Source organism: Hyla sarda, chromosome 2 (assembly GCF_029499605.1).
Source record: "Hyla sarda isolate aHylSar1 chromosome 2, aHylSar1.hap1, whole genome shotgun sequence".
Lineage (NCBI taxonomy): Eukaryota > Metazoa > Chordata > Amphibia > Anura > Hylidae > Hyla > Hyla sarda.
In genome coordinates, this window is record NC_079190.1 from 361,735,231 (window position 1) to 361,755,125 (window position 19,895).

Sequence of the window (19,895 nt, forward strand, 5' to 3'; positions counted from 1 at the left end):
TTGCTGTTAAATGGAAGACATATGCATGAAAATAGTTGCCATAGTTATTGATTCCTTACCTAATCCTCAAGAACAAGATAGCATTTATGTCTTCTTGACTGAAAACATGCTCTATTCATTACCCTGCGTCTTTTCTCAGTCTTCCATTTGATGGAGCAGTTTTTTTTGGGTTTGTAAACAGTCTCCTAATTTATCAATACAAAGAACAATACAAAGTGTTTCAATGCTGAACCTATGCGTAGTATACATAACACTGGGGGCGGGGGGAACTGGCACCACCCCCGGGCCAAATAAAGCAAGGCCCCTGTGAAGCTCTGCCCCTGGCCACACCTCTGTCATACCTCTACCCCACCCAAATCCTTACTCATGCCCCACCCCTACACCTAAAATAAAATTATATAAAACATGTTAACTCAGATAAGATAATTTTCCATGACCAATAATACCAGTATACAAGGAGAAAATATATACCACCACACAATAACAGGATAATACCGCCATACTGTACTGAATAAAACCAATATACACAGACCAATATTCACCCATACAGTGCTCATATAGTGGTATCTACTGCCATATGGTCCGGCATATAATTTACTTCTGTGGCATACAGATCCTGTGTACAGCTGATATCTATGAGCTGTACACAGGATCTGTATACCATATGAGTGATTATATATAGGACCATATAGAGGTAGATACCAGCTGTACACAGGATATATACACCATATAAGTGATTACAGTAACATCTAGGAAACTCACAGATGTCTTTTTTGATCGTTGGGGTCCTCTTCTTCTCCATCTGGATCCGAGCGCCACAACAGCTTCTTCCATCCAAAGCTCATCTCTTAACATCTGCTGGACAAATATGTTAAACTCTGCATTTTTCCAGTGCCCTCCCCTCCTCTACACAATCTCCCCACCTACAGGCCCCAAACTGTTATAATGCCCTCCTTGGTGTCCTGCATAGAACAGGGCAGATAGCCAGGTAGGTAGCTAACTATATAGTTAGGTAGCCAAATATGTGGGTAGGTAGCCAGGTATGTAGGTAGGTATATAGGTATCCAGGTAGCTAGCTAGGTAGTTAGGTAGCCAGGTATATAGGTAGGTATGTAATTAGGTATGTATGTATCCAGGTAGCTTGTTAGGTAGCCAGGTATGTAGGTAGGTATGTAGTTAGGTATGTAGGTAGTTAAGTAGTTATGTAGATATTGTGGCCAGGTAATTAGGCAGCCAGGTATGTGGGTCAGGAATTAGGCAGCCAGGTATGTGGGCCAGGAATTAGGCAGCCAGGTATGTGGGCCAGGTAGCTGGTAGCCAGATATGTGGGCCAGGTAGTTAGGTAGCCAGGTATGTATGCAAGGTAGTAAGGCAGCCAGGTATGTGGGCCAGGTAGTTAGGCAGCCAAGTGTCCTGGATCCCCAGTAGCAGCAGTGGGCCCTTTACCTGGCCGGGCCCTCAGACCACATTCAAACAGACAGGCCGGTCAGTCCACCCCTGCATAGCACACCATTATTCTGTTATTGTTCTTTATTTATTTATTTATTTATTTATTTATTTATGTTATGATTCTATTCATTCATTGACCACACAGTAAAAACAGCAGTTATGAATACAGGTAGAATAAAAAACAAAAGTAATGCAGAGATACATTTTCCAGCTGAAATGTTGCCTATATCACATCATGTTGTTATGCCAAAAACCTGATAGCAGCACTTTCCTTTTGATTAAATAGTTGCCAAAAACACTTAACTGACACTAGAGTTGACCATTAAAGGTAGGGGCAACACTTAAAGAGGTACTTCACCCCTAGACATCTTATCCCCTGTCCAAAGGATAGGGGATAAGATGTCTGATCGCAGGGTCCCGTCACTGATGGCAGCCACGCCTCTTCCCTCAGACTTGCATTGAGGGGGCGGGCCGTGATGTCACGATACTCCAGCCCCTGTATTGCCCGTCATCAGGCACAGAGTGAAGTTCCCTCTGTGCAGCAGATGGCAGGGGGTGCTGCAGGAGAGATCATGGGTGTTCCGAGAGGTGGGACCCCGCGATCAGACATCTTATGTGGAGTACCCCTTTAAGGGTTGCTCTAAATATATTAACATTTGGAAATGATTGCATGCGTACTGTCCATGTGTAAGTACACAGGGGTTAGTGGAACCTACCTCTCATGTTATAATAGGTTGCCCCAAGGCCGAGATTGCTGAAAATGTGGAACCAGAAGAGATCCTGACTCCACCTGTCAACAGGAAGCCATGTAAGTGGGTTCCATTAACCCCAAATTCCCTTTTTCGTTTTCTATTGCCATGTCTGTAAATAATATTTGCATAAATGTGCCAGGTGATGTCAGAGCCTGACTATTATAGAGATATCTTATGTACATTACTTTTACCATGACTTTTCCAATCATGATGTTTTCGTCTCTTATAATCCCTATATTTAGACTGCAGCGACACTATTTCTCAAGTGAATGCCATGAAAATACTGAAGCGCTTTGGAAGCACTGCTGGCCTTTGGACAAAGGACCCAATTGGAAATTTAGACAAAGTCTATGTCTTTGACGGAGCTGGCAATGATACTGTGTTTGTGTTCTCCCGTATGAAGGAATTCACTCTTTCGTCTTCAACAAGGAAAGTGCCTAGAATCAAACTTCCTTATCCATGGATTGGTACTGGACATATAGTTTATGGAGGCAATTTGTATTATATACGGCAAGATCAGGAATTTCAACTTATAAAATTCAACTTAACTACCAAAACAATAGTTGACAGCGCTGTTCTGCCCATTGAAGACAATGTACCAGTATATGGCTTGTCCAAATTCAATTACATAGACATAGTAGCGGATGAAGAAGGTCTCTGGGTCATTTATGCCACCAGAGAGAATGAAAAGAACATCTGCTTAGCCAAACTAGATCCAAGCAACCTTGGCATTGAGCAGATGTGGGATACCCCATGCCCAATAGAAAATGCCGAAAGTGCTTTTGTAGTGTGTGGGACTATGTATGTAGTATATAACACCAAGCTTCCGAGTCGCTCTCGTATTCAGTGTGTTTTTGATGTCAGTGGCACCATAGCAAGTGAACACATCCCAGTTATCTACTTTCCAAAAAGGTATGGATCACATTCCAGCATGAAGTACAACCCCAGGGAAAAGCAGATCTATGCTTGGGATGATGGATATCAGATCTTATATAAACTCAACATGAAGCCTAGGGAAGAACTGTATTAGAGCTGATAGTTATACTGTTATTTTATGTATCTATTGCCATTTTAAAGGATGCCTTATTACTTGGGTCATGCACATAGTACTCCTCACGTGAACACCTAATTGAGTTTATATTGAGTTTTTGGTAATGTCTCCTTTTGTGTTCTCTTGTCTGCTTATTTGAATCTTATAATTTTTATTAATACATGCTAAAATCATTTGTCACCAAGAAATGTGACCCTTTTACCTATCCCGGTGTAAAAACAGTATATTTTAATATAAAATATGACTCATTGGACATAATGATGATGATTCAGAGTTAGTATCAGTGCCGACTGCTCTGTATGTTGCCATATGAGTATTTTCTGACTGTTGAACAATGAATGATCAGTCATAGGCTCACTGCAGCATTCAGTCTGTACAATGTTCTAAATTGTAACAATGATGGTATGTGTTTAATTTATTAAAAAATATCTTTATAGTGCTTGGATACAAATCCTCTGTATAGACACAGAGTCGAAGAATAACAAGTAGCCATGAACAGAGGCAGCTTAGGAGCTTGGACACAGCAGTCAATCACTTGTCTTAGAGGTCACAAGCCATACATACAGGATGAGACTACTGAGCCCAGTGACTATAACACAATAAATCCCTGGAAGATTTAACTTTTAAAATACCATTTTCACCTTTTAAACTGATTTCTCCCAACAGGATGTCAGGTCAAAAAACATGGATGACCTCAACTGCACGGAGATAAACTCAACAATGTAAGTATATACTGTGTGTCATAAAAAAGTATACACCTTGTTGGGTTTATCTGTGTACGGTAAAGGTTATCCATGTATTTTGGCCTGAGAGTAGCCTGTTTTTGTTTTGTGTAGATATTCATCCAAGATTTAAGTACAGGTTTACACAGAGCTCAAGATTTGCAGGAACACATGGGAACTGAGTTCCTGCACGTTTTCTACAGCAGGAACATTGTTTCCATTAGCAAAAGTCCTGCTGGGTGATGCAAAACAAAGCCAAATTGGTATCCTGATTGGTGTAGTTTTGCACAAGTCTACGACTATAAAGATCTCTTGCTGCCGCAACGTGACTAGAGTTACACTTTAAGTCTAAAAAAGATTTATTTTGAATGTTAAAGATTACACAAATTCCTTTTTTGGTATATAATACCTTGGAGACAGTTGTCTTGTCACCATGATTTTTGAGGCTAGTGATTGGCTGCAGCATCATGTGTACTGGAGAGCAGTGGTAAGTTCAGGGGTGAATAAAGGTGTTAAATGGACACTGTCAAGAGACGTGTCAAAAGTTTTAATTGGTTGGGGTCTGTGTATTCAGACCCTGACCGATTGCTAGAATGAGCAGAGAGAAGTGCATACATTCTCTTCCTGCTCTGTGCCAAATGATCAACGTAAGTACATACCTATGGGGATGTTACTTTCAATGTAAGTCTACGGAAATGTCTTGGTCATTTACACTGAGAACGGGAAGAGAAGGGTTTAGCCAGTGTTTTAGTGATCAGTCAGAGTCTGTCAACGTCTTTACGACATGTCAACTATTAACTATTGATAAACCCCTTTAGGAAATCACAAGAACAGGCATTTTTAAATTGCTGAATACAAGAGATTTTAAGGGTCACAAAAGGTTTATCAACTCAGATTGGGAATATAAAAAATGGACTTTAACTTCCATAAATTCAGAGTACAATAGATATTGAATCAACAACTTGCATTACCAGTAATATAAACTATACACTATACTGCATATGTATATAAAGGACATGATTATAAATCAAACTCCTAAGGATCAAGAAAGTTGTATGTAATATTTGTGGGTATGATGATCGAAATTTATTTTGGAGAACTTTATATTAGCCATATAAATGAGGATCGAAAAATCATATTTTCTACAAATGTCTCTCAAAGGCTTATAGACTATATTTTTGTTTCAACCGTATGATAAAGGTAAAGAAGAAGCTTCAAAAAACTATTTACAGAGGCCTCAAAAGTGGCTATAAGACTATATTCATATGCCGCAGATTTGTTGTAGGAAATTCTACTGCTGGCTAATTCATCTGCATAGGGTTTGCAGAAATTCTCCGTTATCCATGTTTCCGCATTTTAAGAAGAGCCCTAAATGCTTTAAAATAATAAAGCAGCAGTTGCTTACCAGTCTGTTGCTGCACTGACCCTTTATTATAATCAAATAAAATCCTATGACATCAAACTTGTCTGACTGAATACACACATTACTGTGAGGATGACACCACAGGGTCCTGCTCTAGTTATAACATTTTTATGTATAAAATATGAGATGTAATATATGATATAAAAAATGAGGACAGTCTTCCGAAATTAATTCATATACCATTAATAAATAACTTAATAAAAGACAAATACACAAATGGTTGAGAGGTATATAAATAAATGCACATGGTATATTATAGTATACAGGCATTTGCATGGCCTGGGAGCTACAACTCTCCTGCTGGCAGCGGCTGCTCACACTGTGAAGGAGAGCCAAACCAGCCTGCTTAGTGAGAAGGACATACTTCATTTTTCATCCTTTATATCTCTAAGGTAACGTACATTGGGAGTGACTGATTAATCTATTTCATACTGTCCCATCTCCTATTAAGGCATTTTTATCCAATCACCTAATAGAAGTGATTATAGACAATGTACATCCATTTATATCCTTTCCAACCAAATATTGAATTATGAAAATTCAGATTACAGATTGCATCTATTACAACGTGACCCAATTCCAGCTCCACCTCTGATTCCCGCTAGCTGTGGCCGGCAGTGTCCTCCTTTATTCTGATGACAACCCTGTATATTGCAGGATCGTTCATCTCTGTGTGACATAACTGGTTTAGGAGGTGGAAGTGCTGAGCCTGTAAAATGACCTAAGCCTGTTTGCTGACCTTTCTCTTGCCTGCCGATTTTGTACTGTGCTGTCTTCCTGGTTTGACCCTTGCTTATCCTTACCTGTTCCTGGTTCTTATTTTGCACTACGCTCACCTCTAGGTTTTAACTCTATGGCTCTTTCCTGGTTCAACCCATCGTCTGCTTATTTTGTACCTCTTCTGCCGATGTGTTACAGACCTTGCCGGCCTGACTTTCCAAAAGCCGTTTATGGTGGATCATCCAAGTAGGTAGGGGCGGTGGTTTGGAGTGAGCTCAAATCTGTTCCCTACCTGATGTGATTGGCATCATTCAGTGATCTTTGAGTAGAGACTGCATCATGTAATGATATATGTTTCAAGATTCATTTGGAAGTCAGACGAGCTTGATGGAGTGAATTTAATAGGATTTTATGATTTATGATTTCATTCTAATAAAGTATAACATTGATTTTATTCATACACATAGTTACATTTTATCTTTTGGAGAACTTAGAGGACTAATTTTGTTGAGATTTTGTATGAGAGAAATTTCATTGGCACATTGGGTGCTTATACCAATCAGTTAAAGGAACACTATCAGATATTTTCTCCCGCACTATCCACAGTACTGGTGGATAGTGTGGGAGACACAGGTTAAAACAAGCCCAACCTTACCCGGATCCGCCTGGCCGTTCGCCCGCAAATGTAGTTTTATTCTATGTGTATATCTTGCTGTAACTGGCACAGGCGGGGCCTCTGCAGGTTAACTGGCACTGACGTCAGCGCCACTTATGAATATTCATCCCCCCTCCCTCCACTTAGGAGCGGCAAAGAGAGGGAGAGCTGGAGGGAGGGGGGGATGAATACTCATAAGTGGCACTGATATCAGTGCCAGTTAACCTGCAGAAGCCCCGCCCATGCCAGTTACAGAAAGATATACACATAGAATAAATCTACAAATGCGGGTGAACGGCCGGGCAGATCCGGGTAAGGTAGGGCTTGTTTTAATCAGCCTCTCCCGCACTATCCACCAGTACTGTGGATAGTTCGGGAGAAAATATCTGACAGTTTTCCTTTAACCCTGGTTCCTCCAGTCTGATTATTATGAGCTTCACTCTCTTTCCCAAATAGGATAGTCTATGGGAACGGTTTAAGATGTTTAGATAACTACAGTAATACATAGATTGATGCTTTTTCTTTGATAGTAGCTTCTCTACTTCTAGTGTACTAGAGATATTGCTGACGAATACTTTGTACTTCTAAAAACTAGATATATATGTAGTATAATAAGTCTGCAGAAGCTACGTTATACCTCAACATTGATGAATTTACTATAAATATACATCTTGTAAATCCCTCTTCTGTAGCCACAAAATCATATGCACTGAAGACATTTGCTGAATCCCTTATTGCTGCCATCATTCCAAATTGTCATACTTTTCTATTATGACCTATAAAAGCTGTGAAATACTGGTTTATGTGATGTGTGAAAGAAGCATATGCTGCTAAATGAAAACTTTGCAGTTCAGTCCTCTATGTACGTCTTTACAGCTTAAGTGTAAAACAATCATTCTAAATATACAATGTGCTCATAACCCAGTATTAATTCTGCTCCTCTCTGGTTTGCTTTTATTGAGTTACTAATAAAGACATTTTATGGTATTACAAGTAACGCTTCCATCTTATTGTGTCAGTGGAATATGATAGTCACATCATTTCGGTTATTACACTCTTTCGGTATTATACTCTTTTAGCACCTACATTATATATTCTTATGGTATATTTTTACAGTGTGAGAAGAAACCGGGGTATCTGCGGAAGCCCATGTATGTTCAGATAGAGCACACAATCCTCATGTTGATCTTGTCCCTGGTCATTTTGAGAACAGGAACCTACCTGTAAGGCCTCAGTGCCATCTACCAGCAAAATCATTTATAGTTAGTTATGACTAAGGCCCTGTGGGCCGAAACGCGTCACATTCCTTGAGTTCTTGTCGTTTCCCATGGTAACCTAATAAAGAAGAACCTTGCACGAGTCTGGCGCTGGACATTCTCTTCTTTCTATCTTTATATGTTGTAATAGCAGAACTTATCATCAAATACCAATATGTTTGATATACCCACACACATTGTGTTTCTTAGTGTAGCACACATGGACGTCCACAGAAATTATTACAGTTGAGGAGGAGGGGGGGGGGGGGGCACCATAACTCAGGGCAGGTTGTGTAACTTTTATGGAACTGATACATCCTGGGAATGCCTATGCTGTATGCTGGATAGACTCTGTCTGGAAAGGCTATAAAAACAGCATGCATACGCAGATTGTACACATCAAAGCGCAACTGTCATGAGGTTTGGCGCATATAATCTAACCATAGTCTGTGTATGATGTGTAGAATATGTATCCAGCCTTACTTGTATCATTGTTATTACAGCTTTTATTATCCGAAAAACATTTTTTTACTTGCAGCCACTGACAGTCGGATAGATGTGGCCTGGGCTCTGTTATGTCCCGTGGCTGCCACACCTATCCCCTGTTCTGATTGACAAACGGGTCCCAGCGCAAGCGCCCCTTAGCTTTATTATGTGAGCTTTATTTCCAGCGCATGCGCCCCTTAGCTTTATTATGTGAGCGCCAACCGACAATACTTACAATACTCGCACTGTCTGACTCCTCCGTGCTCCTGGGCAATAATAGAGGCAGGAAGGAAAGTGAATAAGCTCTTTGCCTCTGTGAATGCAAAAGCACCCAACACGTCTGCACAGAGAGAAAAGAAGAGGAGAAGAACGGGCCCGTTCTTCTCTTCTTCTTTCCTCTCTGTGCGGGAGACACACTGGGTGCTTTTGCATTCCCAAGAGGCAAAGAGCTTATTCACTTTCCTTTCTGCCTCTATTATTGCCCAGGAGCACGGAGGAGTCAGACAGTGCGAGTGAGCGCTTGCTTTGTAAAGTAATGTCGGACAGCGCTCACACAAAGCTGAGGGGCGCATGCACTGGGACTTGTGCGTCAATCAAACAGTAGTCCCAGCGCTGGTGTACAGGGGGCCGCGGGGCATACTGAACCCCAGGCCATGCCTATCCAACTGTCAGTGGCTGCAAGTAAAAACATTTTTTTGGAATAATAAAAGCTGTAATAAAAACGATACAAGTAAGGATGGATACATATTCTACACATCATACACAGACTGGGGTTAGATTATATGCCTCAAACCTCATGACTGTTTAAGTTGATATCAGTTGTGTGTTTTATTACAACTGTTTCAAGTCAGAAGGGAAGAAGGGTGTCCCTTTATTGATTGATCAGTCCAAAGGATAGGGGATAAAATGTCTGATTGCTGGGGTCCTGCCGCTGGGGACCCCCCACAATCTGTCATTCCGCACCCAACTCCCATAGACTTGCATTGACATCACACGGGGGCGGAGTTGTGACAACACGATACTCTGGCACAGTGACAATGTTTACCATTTAATACCTGTTGGCAGTGGCGTTGCTAGGGTTGGTGTCACCCGGTGCGGTAGAAAATGGTGTCACCCCCATACCTCCCCCCTCCCCCAGTAAGTTTTTAGCCTGTTTTGACAGACACCACAGTTGTAGCGCATTGTGAGAAATTCCAGTATAATAATCAGATATACCAGTTGCCACAGAATAGGAAAGTGTTAAAGAAGTTTTCACCATTTAAATATACAGCTCCCAGAATTACTTAAAGGGGTACTACACTGGAAAACATTTACTTTTATATCAACTGGTGCCAGAAAGTTAAACAGATTTTTAAATTACTTCTATTTAAAATCTTAATCCTTACGGTACTTATAAGCTGTTGTATTCTCCACAGGAAGTTGTGTAGTTCTTTCCAGTCTGTCCACAGTGCTCTGTCTGTCCATGTTAGGAACTGTCCAGAGCAGGATAGGTTTGCAATGGGGATTTGCTCCTACTATGGACAGTTCTTGACATGGACAGAGGTGTTAGCACAGAGCACTGTGGTCAGACAGAAAATAAATTAAAAAAGAAAATAACTTCCTGTGAATTGCTTATACAGCAGCTAATAAGTACTGGAAGGATTAAGATTTTTAAGTAGAAGTAATTTATAAATGTGTTTAACTTTGTAGCACCAGTTGATTAAATTTTTTTTTCCAGTAGAGTACCCAGTATGCAGTGGTGAGGTTATGCTGGGAGATGAGATTCACTGACCATAACTGTAGAACTGACAAGTAACTACAGCTCTGATAGGACATAGAGAGGAGAATGTACAATGATATCAGTGACTAAAGGTGACGTCTTCTCTATAGTGAGGAGAATACACAATGATATCAGTGACTACATGTGACGTCTTCTCTATAGTGAGGACAATACACAATGATATCAGTGATTACAGGTGACGTCTTCTCTATAGTCTTCCCTTATCTAATTCAGATGGTACATACCGCCTGGTCCAGCTAAAACTTCTGTCTGTAGAATGTGACGCCCAGACGTCTCCTCACTATGTCAGCGCATTCTCATCCTCTATATGAAAACAAGTATTATTATAAACCTGCATCCTCTAAATATAATACTACTATACACTATACTCTTTGATCTGGTGGTGTTGCTAGTGGATGATGGGGGTGCTAGTACTGGGGAGGGGGGGTGTTGCTGGAGGATGATGAGGGTGCTACTGACCACCCCCCCTGGCAATATCACCCCCATCATCCATCGGCAGGATCGTCCTCCTGGCAGGAGCACCCCCATCATCCACCATCAGGATCTGCTGATGGAGGTGCTGCTGCTGGGGGGGTTTGCTGGTGGATGATGAGGGTGCTACTGCCAGGGGGGAGCATTAGGTAGGCAGCAGTTCCCACACTTAAGGTAGGTAGCAGTTCCCCCACATTAGGTAGGTAGCAGTTCCCCCACATTAGGTAGCATAGATTCCCCACATGTGGTACCAGTTACCCCACATTAGGTAGTAATTTCCCCACATTAGGTAGCACAGATTCCACACATTAGGTAGCACAGATTCCACACATTAGGTAGCACAGATTCCACACATTAGGTAGCACAGATTCCACACATTAGGTAGCAGTTTTCCCACATTATGTAGCAGCTTTCGCACATTAGGTAGCAGTTTTCCAACATTAGGTAGCAGTTTCCTCACATTAGGTAGCATAGATTCCACACATTTGGTAGTAGTTTCCCCCCATTAGGCCGCAGGTTCCCTTACATGTTCCCCACAATAGGTCAAAGTCTCCCCACATTAGATCGCTGGTTCAAACAAACCCCCCCCTCCCCCACACAAAAAAAAACACACACACATACACACCACAGAGACACACACAGATAGATAGAGAGAGAGACACACACACAGTCAGAGATACACACACTCACAGACAGAGAGACACACAGACTGAGTCACACACAGTCACACACACAGAGTCACACACAGACAGAGAGTCACACACAGACAGAGAGTCACACACAGACAGAGAGTCACACACAGACAGAGAGCCACACACAGACAGAGATAGCGACAGACAGACACACACAAACACACACACATACATACACACAGAGACACACACACAAAGACAGAGAGTTACACACACAGAGTTACACACAGAGACACACAGAGATAGAGTGAGACAGACACACAATCACTTACCCATCCAGCGCAGCGCTCCTTCTCTCCGGCGCTCTGCGAGTGACGTCACGTCCTCCTGCGCAAAAAGCAAAAATATGTCCATTTTATGATGCCAACATAAAGTGGACATATTGTATTTGTGAATAAAAATAAAATTTATTGGGAATATTCATTTTCCTTACAAGCAGAGAGCTTCAAAGTTAAAAAAAATGCCAAATTTTCAAAATTTTCATGAAATTTTGGGATTTTTCACCAAAAAAGGATGCAAGTAACGCTGAAAATTTACAACCAAAATAAAGTAGAATATGTCACGAAAAAACAATCTCAGAATCAGAATGATAACTAAAAGCATCCCAGAGTTATTAATGTTTAAAGTGACAGTGATCAGATGTTCAAAAAATTACCGGGTCCTAAGGTGTAAAATGGCTGGGTCCTTAAGGGGTTAAACCCAATGTAGTCAATAAAAATAAGTTCATGTTTCTCAAAATTGTGATAGAGTCAATCTGAAACTTTATGTGTATTCACTATGAAGGGACCTATCCTAAACACTAAGAAGGAGATTTATCAAGCTCTGTAGTAGATTTTTTTTGCATAAAAAAAGTCTCATGCACTTGCGCACGTACGACTTTCCTATAAATGCTGCAACTTTTTGATTTTTGCTTATCCCAATGTACTTTTCTGAAATCTGCTCACGTAGTAAATTTTTTTTTGTACTTTGCAGTGGTCATGTATTTATCACATGCTAAAGTCGCTATTTAGGAAGAAAAAAAGTTGCATCTCAATTTAAAATTCCAGGTCCAACCTGTCTTACAGAAAGGGCATTCGTCCGCAGAAAAGGAAATTAACACCCACATTAACTAACACTCGTTGCTGCGCTACCTATATATATTGCCACCCCCCGCTACACTACCTATATATATTTCCCCCAGCAGTGCTTATATGTGTCCCCCCCAGCGAACACATACATATGTCCCTTGCAACACTATCTGTGAAGTATACTTTCAGCAGCGTATCATGCTGCTGGCCGGGGAAGGCAGCGCAATACCGCCCGCTTCCCAGACAGCAGATGCACTGCTGATAGTATACTTCACAGATAGCCCAGCGAGGGACATGGGGGATCAACACACATTTTAGGACTACTACTCCCATCATGGGCAGACTCCGTCCATGATGGGAGTTATAGTCCATGGGCTTAGGTGCAGATCGCAGCAGGTCATTATCCAGAGACGGCTGTGATCAGCATTTATTAACTGTAAAAGCCGGCGGTACATGCGGCTCCACTGTGCTGCCCGCCGGCTCCTGTATACACTGTCATAATTCATAATCCCCGCTGCCAGAACACGGGAGCTCTAATTGGTGAAAAGCTTTGGAAATCAGAGCTCCCCTCTCCCAACGGCGGGAATTATGAATTATGACAGTGTGTACAGGAGCCGGCGGGCAGCACAGTGGAGCCGCATGTACCACCGGCTTGTTAACTTAATAAATGCAGATTGCAGTGGGTTTCTGGATAATGACCTGCTGCAATCTGCACCTAAGCCCATGGACTATAACTCCCATCATGGCCATAGTCTGTCCATGATGGGGGTGGTAGTCCTAAAATTCCCGGCCCAAGAACAAAAACAGAAAACATCAATACACATTCCACCTCCCATACCCATCACAATACAACACACACCATTTCACTTATACAACAATGGCCCCTACTGGTCAAATACAATCACTACAACTCCATCACTTCTAAACCTGCCCGTATTACTTTAATCTACTGTTACCACAAATCTATGAATAACTTCTTACATCTGTCAATTACAATTAACTGAACGTTCTAACGTAACCACAAAGTACATTACTTCCATTTCAACCATTATCTAGCTAACCTATTGACCTTTGCTGTCACTCAGAGTTAAATATACACTCGCAACATGTGCCTCTGGTCTCCCATCCAAGACTCAGCCAGACCTAAAGCTGCTCAACTTCAATGTGAAGCAAGCCAGCTCTGCCATGGACCTAAATAGGTCTATTGGTTTCAATGGGGGAAAATTTCTTAATGTTACAGATATACCCTGCTGAAGCCCTCAGCATTTATAGCTGAGGTCACCGGGACTGACGTCACAACCCAGCCCCCAGTGACCTCAGCTACTGCCAAAATTTGAAAAGTTTGAAGCCCCCACACTGTATAAATACTTGCAACTTACACTAAATAAATAGACCTGATGAAGAGAGGATTCCCCTCTAGAAACGCGTTGTCCTGCACCTGTGCAACTTATATTGCTCTTGTTACCACTGTACATTGAAAAATAAAAAGTTTACACAGCATCTCTGCTGAAATCGCCTGTTTAATCCTGGAGAAGCACCGCACACAAGTCTGTTTTTGGGTCTTTCACTCTGCACAGACACCCGCAACCCACTATCAGCCATTTAGCTGTGGGGGCATGCACTCTCTAGCAACGCTACTGGTAATAACGGGTAGATAAAGAACTTCAGCTATTAGCATAAGGGAAAATTTTTCCGCTTTAAAAAATGCTTTTGAAAGTGGGTTTCCCGGTTTTTGCTTATGTGCGATTTATTTATCAAGGTTGTGCGACTATTTGATAAATAGGTCATATGTAAGCAAATGTAAGTAAAAAAAAAATTTGATAAATCTTCTTCTAAAAGATTTTCAGGAAGCAAAACGTTTTGACTAATGTGTTGTCCAATATATGTTCTTATGTTAACCCTATTGAATTGACCATATTATTCATACACACATCTGAATAACATTTTTCCTGGTAACCAACAAATCTAAAAGGCATTAGTGGCCATTGATGCCACCAGGAGGCAAACAGGCACAGAGGCATCAAGTGGGCACACATCAGTGGGGGAAAAACTAATATAAAAGGGAAGAACACAAAAATACTATAGAAATGATGGTTTCCCCTCACACATGTGCTGCTTTCATGATCTACACTGAAAGTATTTCTGGAAATGCGAGTACAAGTGTAACCATATCAGTCAGTGATTAAGAGGACTCTTACTCTTCAAAGCTCTTTACACATGTGGTAATACTCAATAACAGAAACCCATGTGACAACAGTAAGCCTGTTCATCAGATGTCCAGATCATTATTTCTAGTCTTCTTTTTTTGACAACTACAAATAAAAAATAATTTCCTATAAGGAAATAAATTGCGCTTCATTCATTTCCCTCACTTGCTATACAGTAGTAAGGCAAATTAACTGTCTTATATTAAATGTATGTATAAGATCAACAAAATACAGCTGTTTGGCAGAGAAGGTCATGCCAACAAAGGAAACACCTATATATGTGTAAGTATACACAAAAATATATTTTTTCAAAGCTATGCATATATGCACATGTCTTTTTTTTTAAAATAAAAAACATGAACAAAGAAAGATCAGCTCACCGCCTTGTAGATTCTTTGAATGAAGCAATTTCAAGTGTCCATTAGGAAGCACGGAACAAATATCCAAACCGCATGCTTGGTACGAACAGATCCTTAACAAAAATTGTAGATTTCCAGCTCCCAAAAATACTGATACTGATTAAAAGTCCAAAATGTATTTCACATGATTAAAAAATTATTTAAAAAAAGAAAACCATAGTAAGGTGGTTTTAAAAGCATAGCAGAAACGCCGACGCGTTTCGAACCATATGGTTCTTAGTCATGGCACAGCACTGTTTGCCACTGGCATCCTTACATACTATAAGCAAAGGATAAAATTAACTCACACATTTACAAGTAGCAGGTTGTAAGTTAAAATATTCCAGAATGAGATGAACACACAATATCAAAACCGCAGCTTAGATACAAGTACCGTATATACTCGAGTATAAGCCGAGTTTTTCAGCACGATTTTTCGTGCTGAAAACACCCCCCTCGGCTTATACTAGAGTGAACTCTCCACCCGCAGTGGTCTTCAACCTGCGGACCTCCAGAGGTTTCAAAACTACAACTCCCAGCAAGCCCGGGCAGCCATCGGCTGTCCGGGCTTGCTGGGAGTTGTAGTTTTGAAACCTTCGGAGGTCCGCAGGTTGAAGACCACTGCGGCCTTCGACATCATCCAGCCCCCTCTCACCCCCCTTTAGTTCTGTACAGTACTCACCTCCGCTCGGCGCTGGTCCGGTCCTGCAGGGCTGTCCGGTGAGGAGGTGGTCCGATGGGATAGTGGTTCCGGGCTGCTATCTTCACCGGGGAGGCCTCTTCTAAGCGCTTCGTGCCCGGCCTCAGAATAGTCACGTTGCCTTGACAACGACGCAGAGGTGCGTTCATTGCCAACGTACTTCTACTTCTGCGTCGTTGTCAAGGCAACGCCTCTATTCCGGGCCGGAAGCGCGGAGAAGAGGCGCCCCCGGTGAAGATAGCAGCCCGGAACCACTATCCCACCGGACCACCTCCTCACCAGACAGCCCTGCAGGACCGGACCAGCGCCGAGCGGAGGTGAGTACTCAGAACTAAAGGGGATGAGAGGGGGCTGGATGATGTTGAAGGCCGCAGTGGTCTTCAACCTGCGGACCTCCGGAGGTTTCAAAACTACAACTCCCAGCAAGCCCGGACAGCTGATGGCTTGCTAGGAGTTGTAGTTTTGAAACCTCTGGAGGTCCGCAGGTTGAAGACCACTGAAGGCGGATGATGACAAGGGGATGATGAAAGGGGGTGGGGATGATGACAAGAGGATGATGAAGGGGGGGGGTGTGGGATGATGAAGGGGGGTGGGGATGATGAAGGGGGGTGTGTGGGATGATTACAAGGGGATGATGAAGGGGGGTGGGGATGATGACAAGGGGATGATGAAGGGGGGATGTGTGGGATGATGACAAGGGGATGATGAAGGGGGGATGTGTGGGATGATGACAAGGGGATGATGACAGGTGATGATGATGAGGGTCTGGATGATGACAGGCGGTGATGATGATGAAGATGTTAATGACGGGTCTGGATGATGACAGGGGGGGATGATGTATTTCCCACCCTAGGCTTATACTCGAGTCAATAACTTTTCCTGGGATTTTGGGTTGAAATTAGGGGTCTCGGCTTATACTCGGGTCGGCTTATACTCGAGTATATACGGTAATTAAGATTCACCTGATAGTTCACGTCACTCTGAATTCCCGGAACTTCCATCAATGGAAGGCGTTCCCTTATCCAAACATGTGGGAGTTCATTTTATCCTTTGCTTATAGTATATAAGGATGCCAGTGGCAATCAGTGCTGTGCCATGAATAAGAACCATATGGTTCGAAACACGTCGGTGTTTCTGCTATGCTTTTAAAACCACCTTACTATGGTTTTCATTTTTTTCATAATTTTTTAATCGTGAAATAAATTTTGGACTTTTAATCAGTATCAGTAGTTTTGGGAGCTGGAAATCTACAATTTTTGTTAAAGATTTTTTTTTATGCTCTACCCCTTTAACATGACAGTTCACTTTTCTGGGATCTAACACAGTCAAATTAGAAACAAATGTTGAGTTAAAAGCTTATGCCAGAAGAAAAGTCTGCTTTGCTGTTGGGTAAACTATTCTTGCTGTGCAGGATATCTTAAACTGTCTCTGTAAAACATTATTATTTCAAGTGGAATATTTGCCAGAACCTTTTGTTTTCCTCAGCTAAGACCGGGAGTAGTGCCTGATTGTTGGCTTTGGTGGACAGAAGTTCAGACCCCCACTCCATCAACTCCACTTGAGGTGATCGAGGGAACAGGTTGTGTGGGTCAATGATGAGGGTAGTAGTCCATGTTGTGTCACTTGGCAGAGTGGTGTAATCCAAAGCTCCGCAGTATAGCCACATATGTTTTCGAAGAAAGCTGTTCTCCTTACACAAGGAGGAATATTACTTTACTTAAAGGGGTACTCCGCTGATCTGCGTTTGGAACAAACTGTTCCGAATGCTGGAGCCGGTGCCGGGAGCTTGTGATGTCATAGCCCTGCCCCCTTATGACATCACGCCCAGCCCCCTCAATGCAAGTCTATGGGAGGGGGCGTGACATCCGTCACGCCCCCTCCCATAGACTTGCATTGAGGGGGCGGGGCCTCATGGGGGCGGGGCTATGATGTCACAGCGTTTGGAACAGTTTGTTCCAAACGCTGAGCAGCGGAGTACCCCTTTAACTCCTGCAGCCGTACAATAGAATGCAGATACTTTAAACGTTACTTGAATTTGTACAATCCTGGTGTACACTTTTAGTTTCAGAAGAAGCAGAATTTGATCACTTATGACTGTTCATTTAAGATGGTGCGTTGTATGCAGACTATGCTTTTGCATAGTCTTTAGCGCTTTTGCATCTGTCCTTGTAGCTATCTATTGAAGCTGTAGACCGATGTAGGTGATCCTGTGATGCACTAGCTTGTATCCTCATTTTTGAGCTAACTGAACAAAGTTCTTCACAGGTGGCAAACTGTGGTAAAGTTGTAGAACTTCACTCCACTTACTTTTTATGGACAATGCTGCAACATAACACTTAGAATCGAGCATCCAGGAGAAGTTCCCTGACTTAACAGTGTGGCACTGGACCAGGACCGGAGGAAAAACATATTGGGGGAGATTTATCAAAACCTGTGCAGAGGAAAAGTTCCCCAGATGCCCATAGCAACCAGATCACTTCTTTCATTTTGCAGAAATCTGATTGGTTGCTATGGGCAACAGGGCAACGTTTCCTCTGCCCAGATATTGATAAATCTCCCCATTGAGTTTTTTTTTCAACTAAGCATTTGTACTCTCTGACTCTGGTCAGGATTAGACTTAAAGGAGTACTCCAGCGCAAAATAATTTATGCGGGGACGGAACGCCCCCTTTCTAGCATACTGCTGCGGCCCTGTCCAGGAGATCCCGGGAGGCCCCAGCGCTCGGAGCCCCCCGCGATCTATAACTTATCCCCTATAATATAATCGGATAGGGGATAAGTTATATTGCACTACACTAGATCCACCTCCTCCCAGGAACCAGGAACTTTACATGTGACTAGATTCTGTTTTCTTCACATTTTTTAAATGCAATGTAAGAAAATGTTAATCCTTTGTAAGATGTGAAAAACTCAGTATGCATGCTTTACCAGAGAAACACATGAAACTACATATATACAATGTAAAAACACAGCTACTGTAAATTTTAGAAGGTTTGCTGAACAGTAGAAATCTATGTGTACCCTATTTACGTCCGTGGCCGGCTCCTGATCTGTGAAGCACGCTCAAAAGCTGAGCGCGCTTCATATCTGCGGGATCCTGGTTGCTATCAGCAACCAGGACCCACGGCTAATACCAGACTGCGCAGATCGGGCTGATGTCCGGTATTAACCCTTTAGATGCCACAATCAAAGTTGACTGCGGTGTCCAAAATGGGAGAAATGCATACCAGCTAGCTCAGCGGAGCTGTTCGGGACCGCGGCGCCACGAACAGCTGAGAGGACAGCGGGAGGTGCCTTACCTTCTTCCAATCTGTCCGATTGCATTTGATTGCTCTAAGCCTGAAATTCAGGCTTGAACAATCAAGTGCAGAAAACACTGATCAATGCATTCCCATTGCAATGCATTGAACAGTGCCTGCAATCAGTGTATGCAATGTTACAGCCCCTAGAGGGGCTATAACACTGCATAAAAAATAAAGAAAAAAAAGTTAATAAATGTGATTTAACTCCTTCCCTAATAAAAATCAGAATCACCCCCTTTTTCCCATTTAAAAAAAAAGTGTGTAAATAAAAATAAAAACAAACATATGTGGTATTGCCGTGTGCATAAATATCCGATCCATAAAAACATATAATTAATTAAACCACACGGTCAATGGCGTACCCGTAAAAAATAAATTCCAAAGTCCAAAATAGCGTATTTTTGGTCACTTTTTATACCATAAAAAAAGGAATAAAAAGCAATCAAAAAGTCAGATCAAAACAAAAATGGTGCCAATAAAATCTTCAGATCACAGTGCAAAAAATTAGCACTCATACCCCCCCTTATGTGAAAAAATAAAAAAGTTATAGGGGTCACAAGATGACAATTTTAAACGTATACATTTTCGTGCATGTAGTTGTGATTTTTTTCCAGAAGTACGACAAAATCAAACCTATATAAGTAGGGTATCATTTTAATCATATGGACCTACAGAATAAAGATAAGGTGTCATTTTTACAAAAAAATGTACTGCGTAGAAACGGAAGCCCCCAAAATTTACAAAATGGCGTTTTTTCTTCAATTT

General features: G+C 41.9%; 1 protein-coding gene and 1 long non-coding RNA gene across 5 annotated transcripts in view; one reads left to right on the plus strand and one right to left on the minus strand.

The window, feature by feature from the left end:
- The window catches only part of OLFML3 (olfactomedin like 3), a 41,790-nt gene extending 35,010 nt beyond the window's left edge, over nt 1-6,780 (plus strand). The window contains exons 3-4 of one of the 2 annotated variants that reach the window (XM_056558350.1): nt 2,183-2,257; nt 2,444-6,780. In XM_056558350.1, the coding sequence (XP_056414325.1) occupies nt 2,183-2,257; nt 2,444-3,231 (863 nt within the window). In that variant the 3' untranslated portion in view covers nt 3,232-6,780. The remainder of the gene's footprint in view (nt 1-2,182; nt 2,258-2,443) is intronic. The other variant, XM_056558351.1, reaches the window with a different exon arrangement.
- LOC130356598 (uncharacterized) lies at nt 27-19,214 on the minus strand. 3 transcript variants are annotated; one of them, XR_008888930.1, is made up of 4 exons: nt 19,128-19,214; nt 11,730-11,784; nt 10,519-10,597; nt 27-185 (listed from the first exon to the last, which is right to left on the minus strand). It is a non-coding gene; the product is annotated as an uncharacterized LOC130356598 (long non-coding RNA). The 3 variants fall into 3 exon arrangements; XR_008888928.1 differs by lacking the exon at nt 19,128-19,214 and adding an exon at nt 18,137-18,270; XR_008888929.1 differs by lacking the exon at nt 19,128-19,214 and adding an exon at nt 15,112-15,247.
- Between the last annotated feature and the right edge of the window lie 681 nt (nt 19,215-19,895).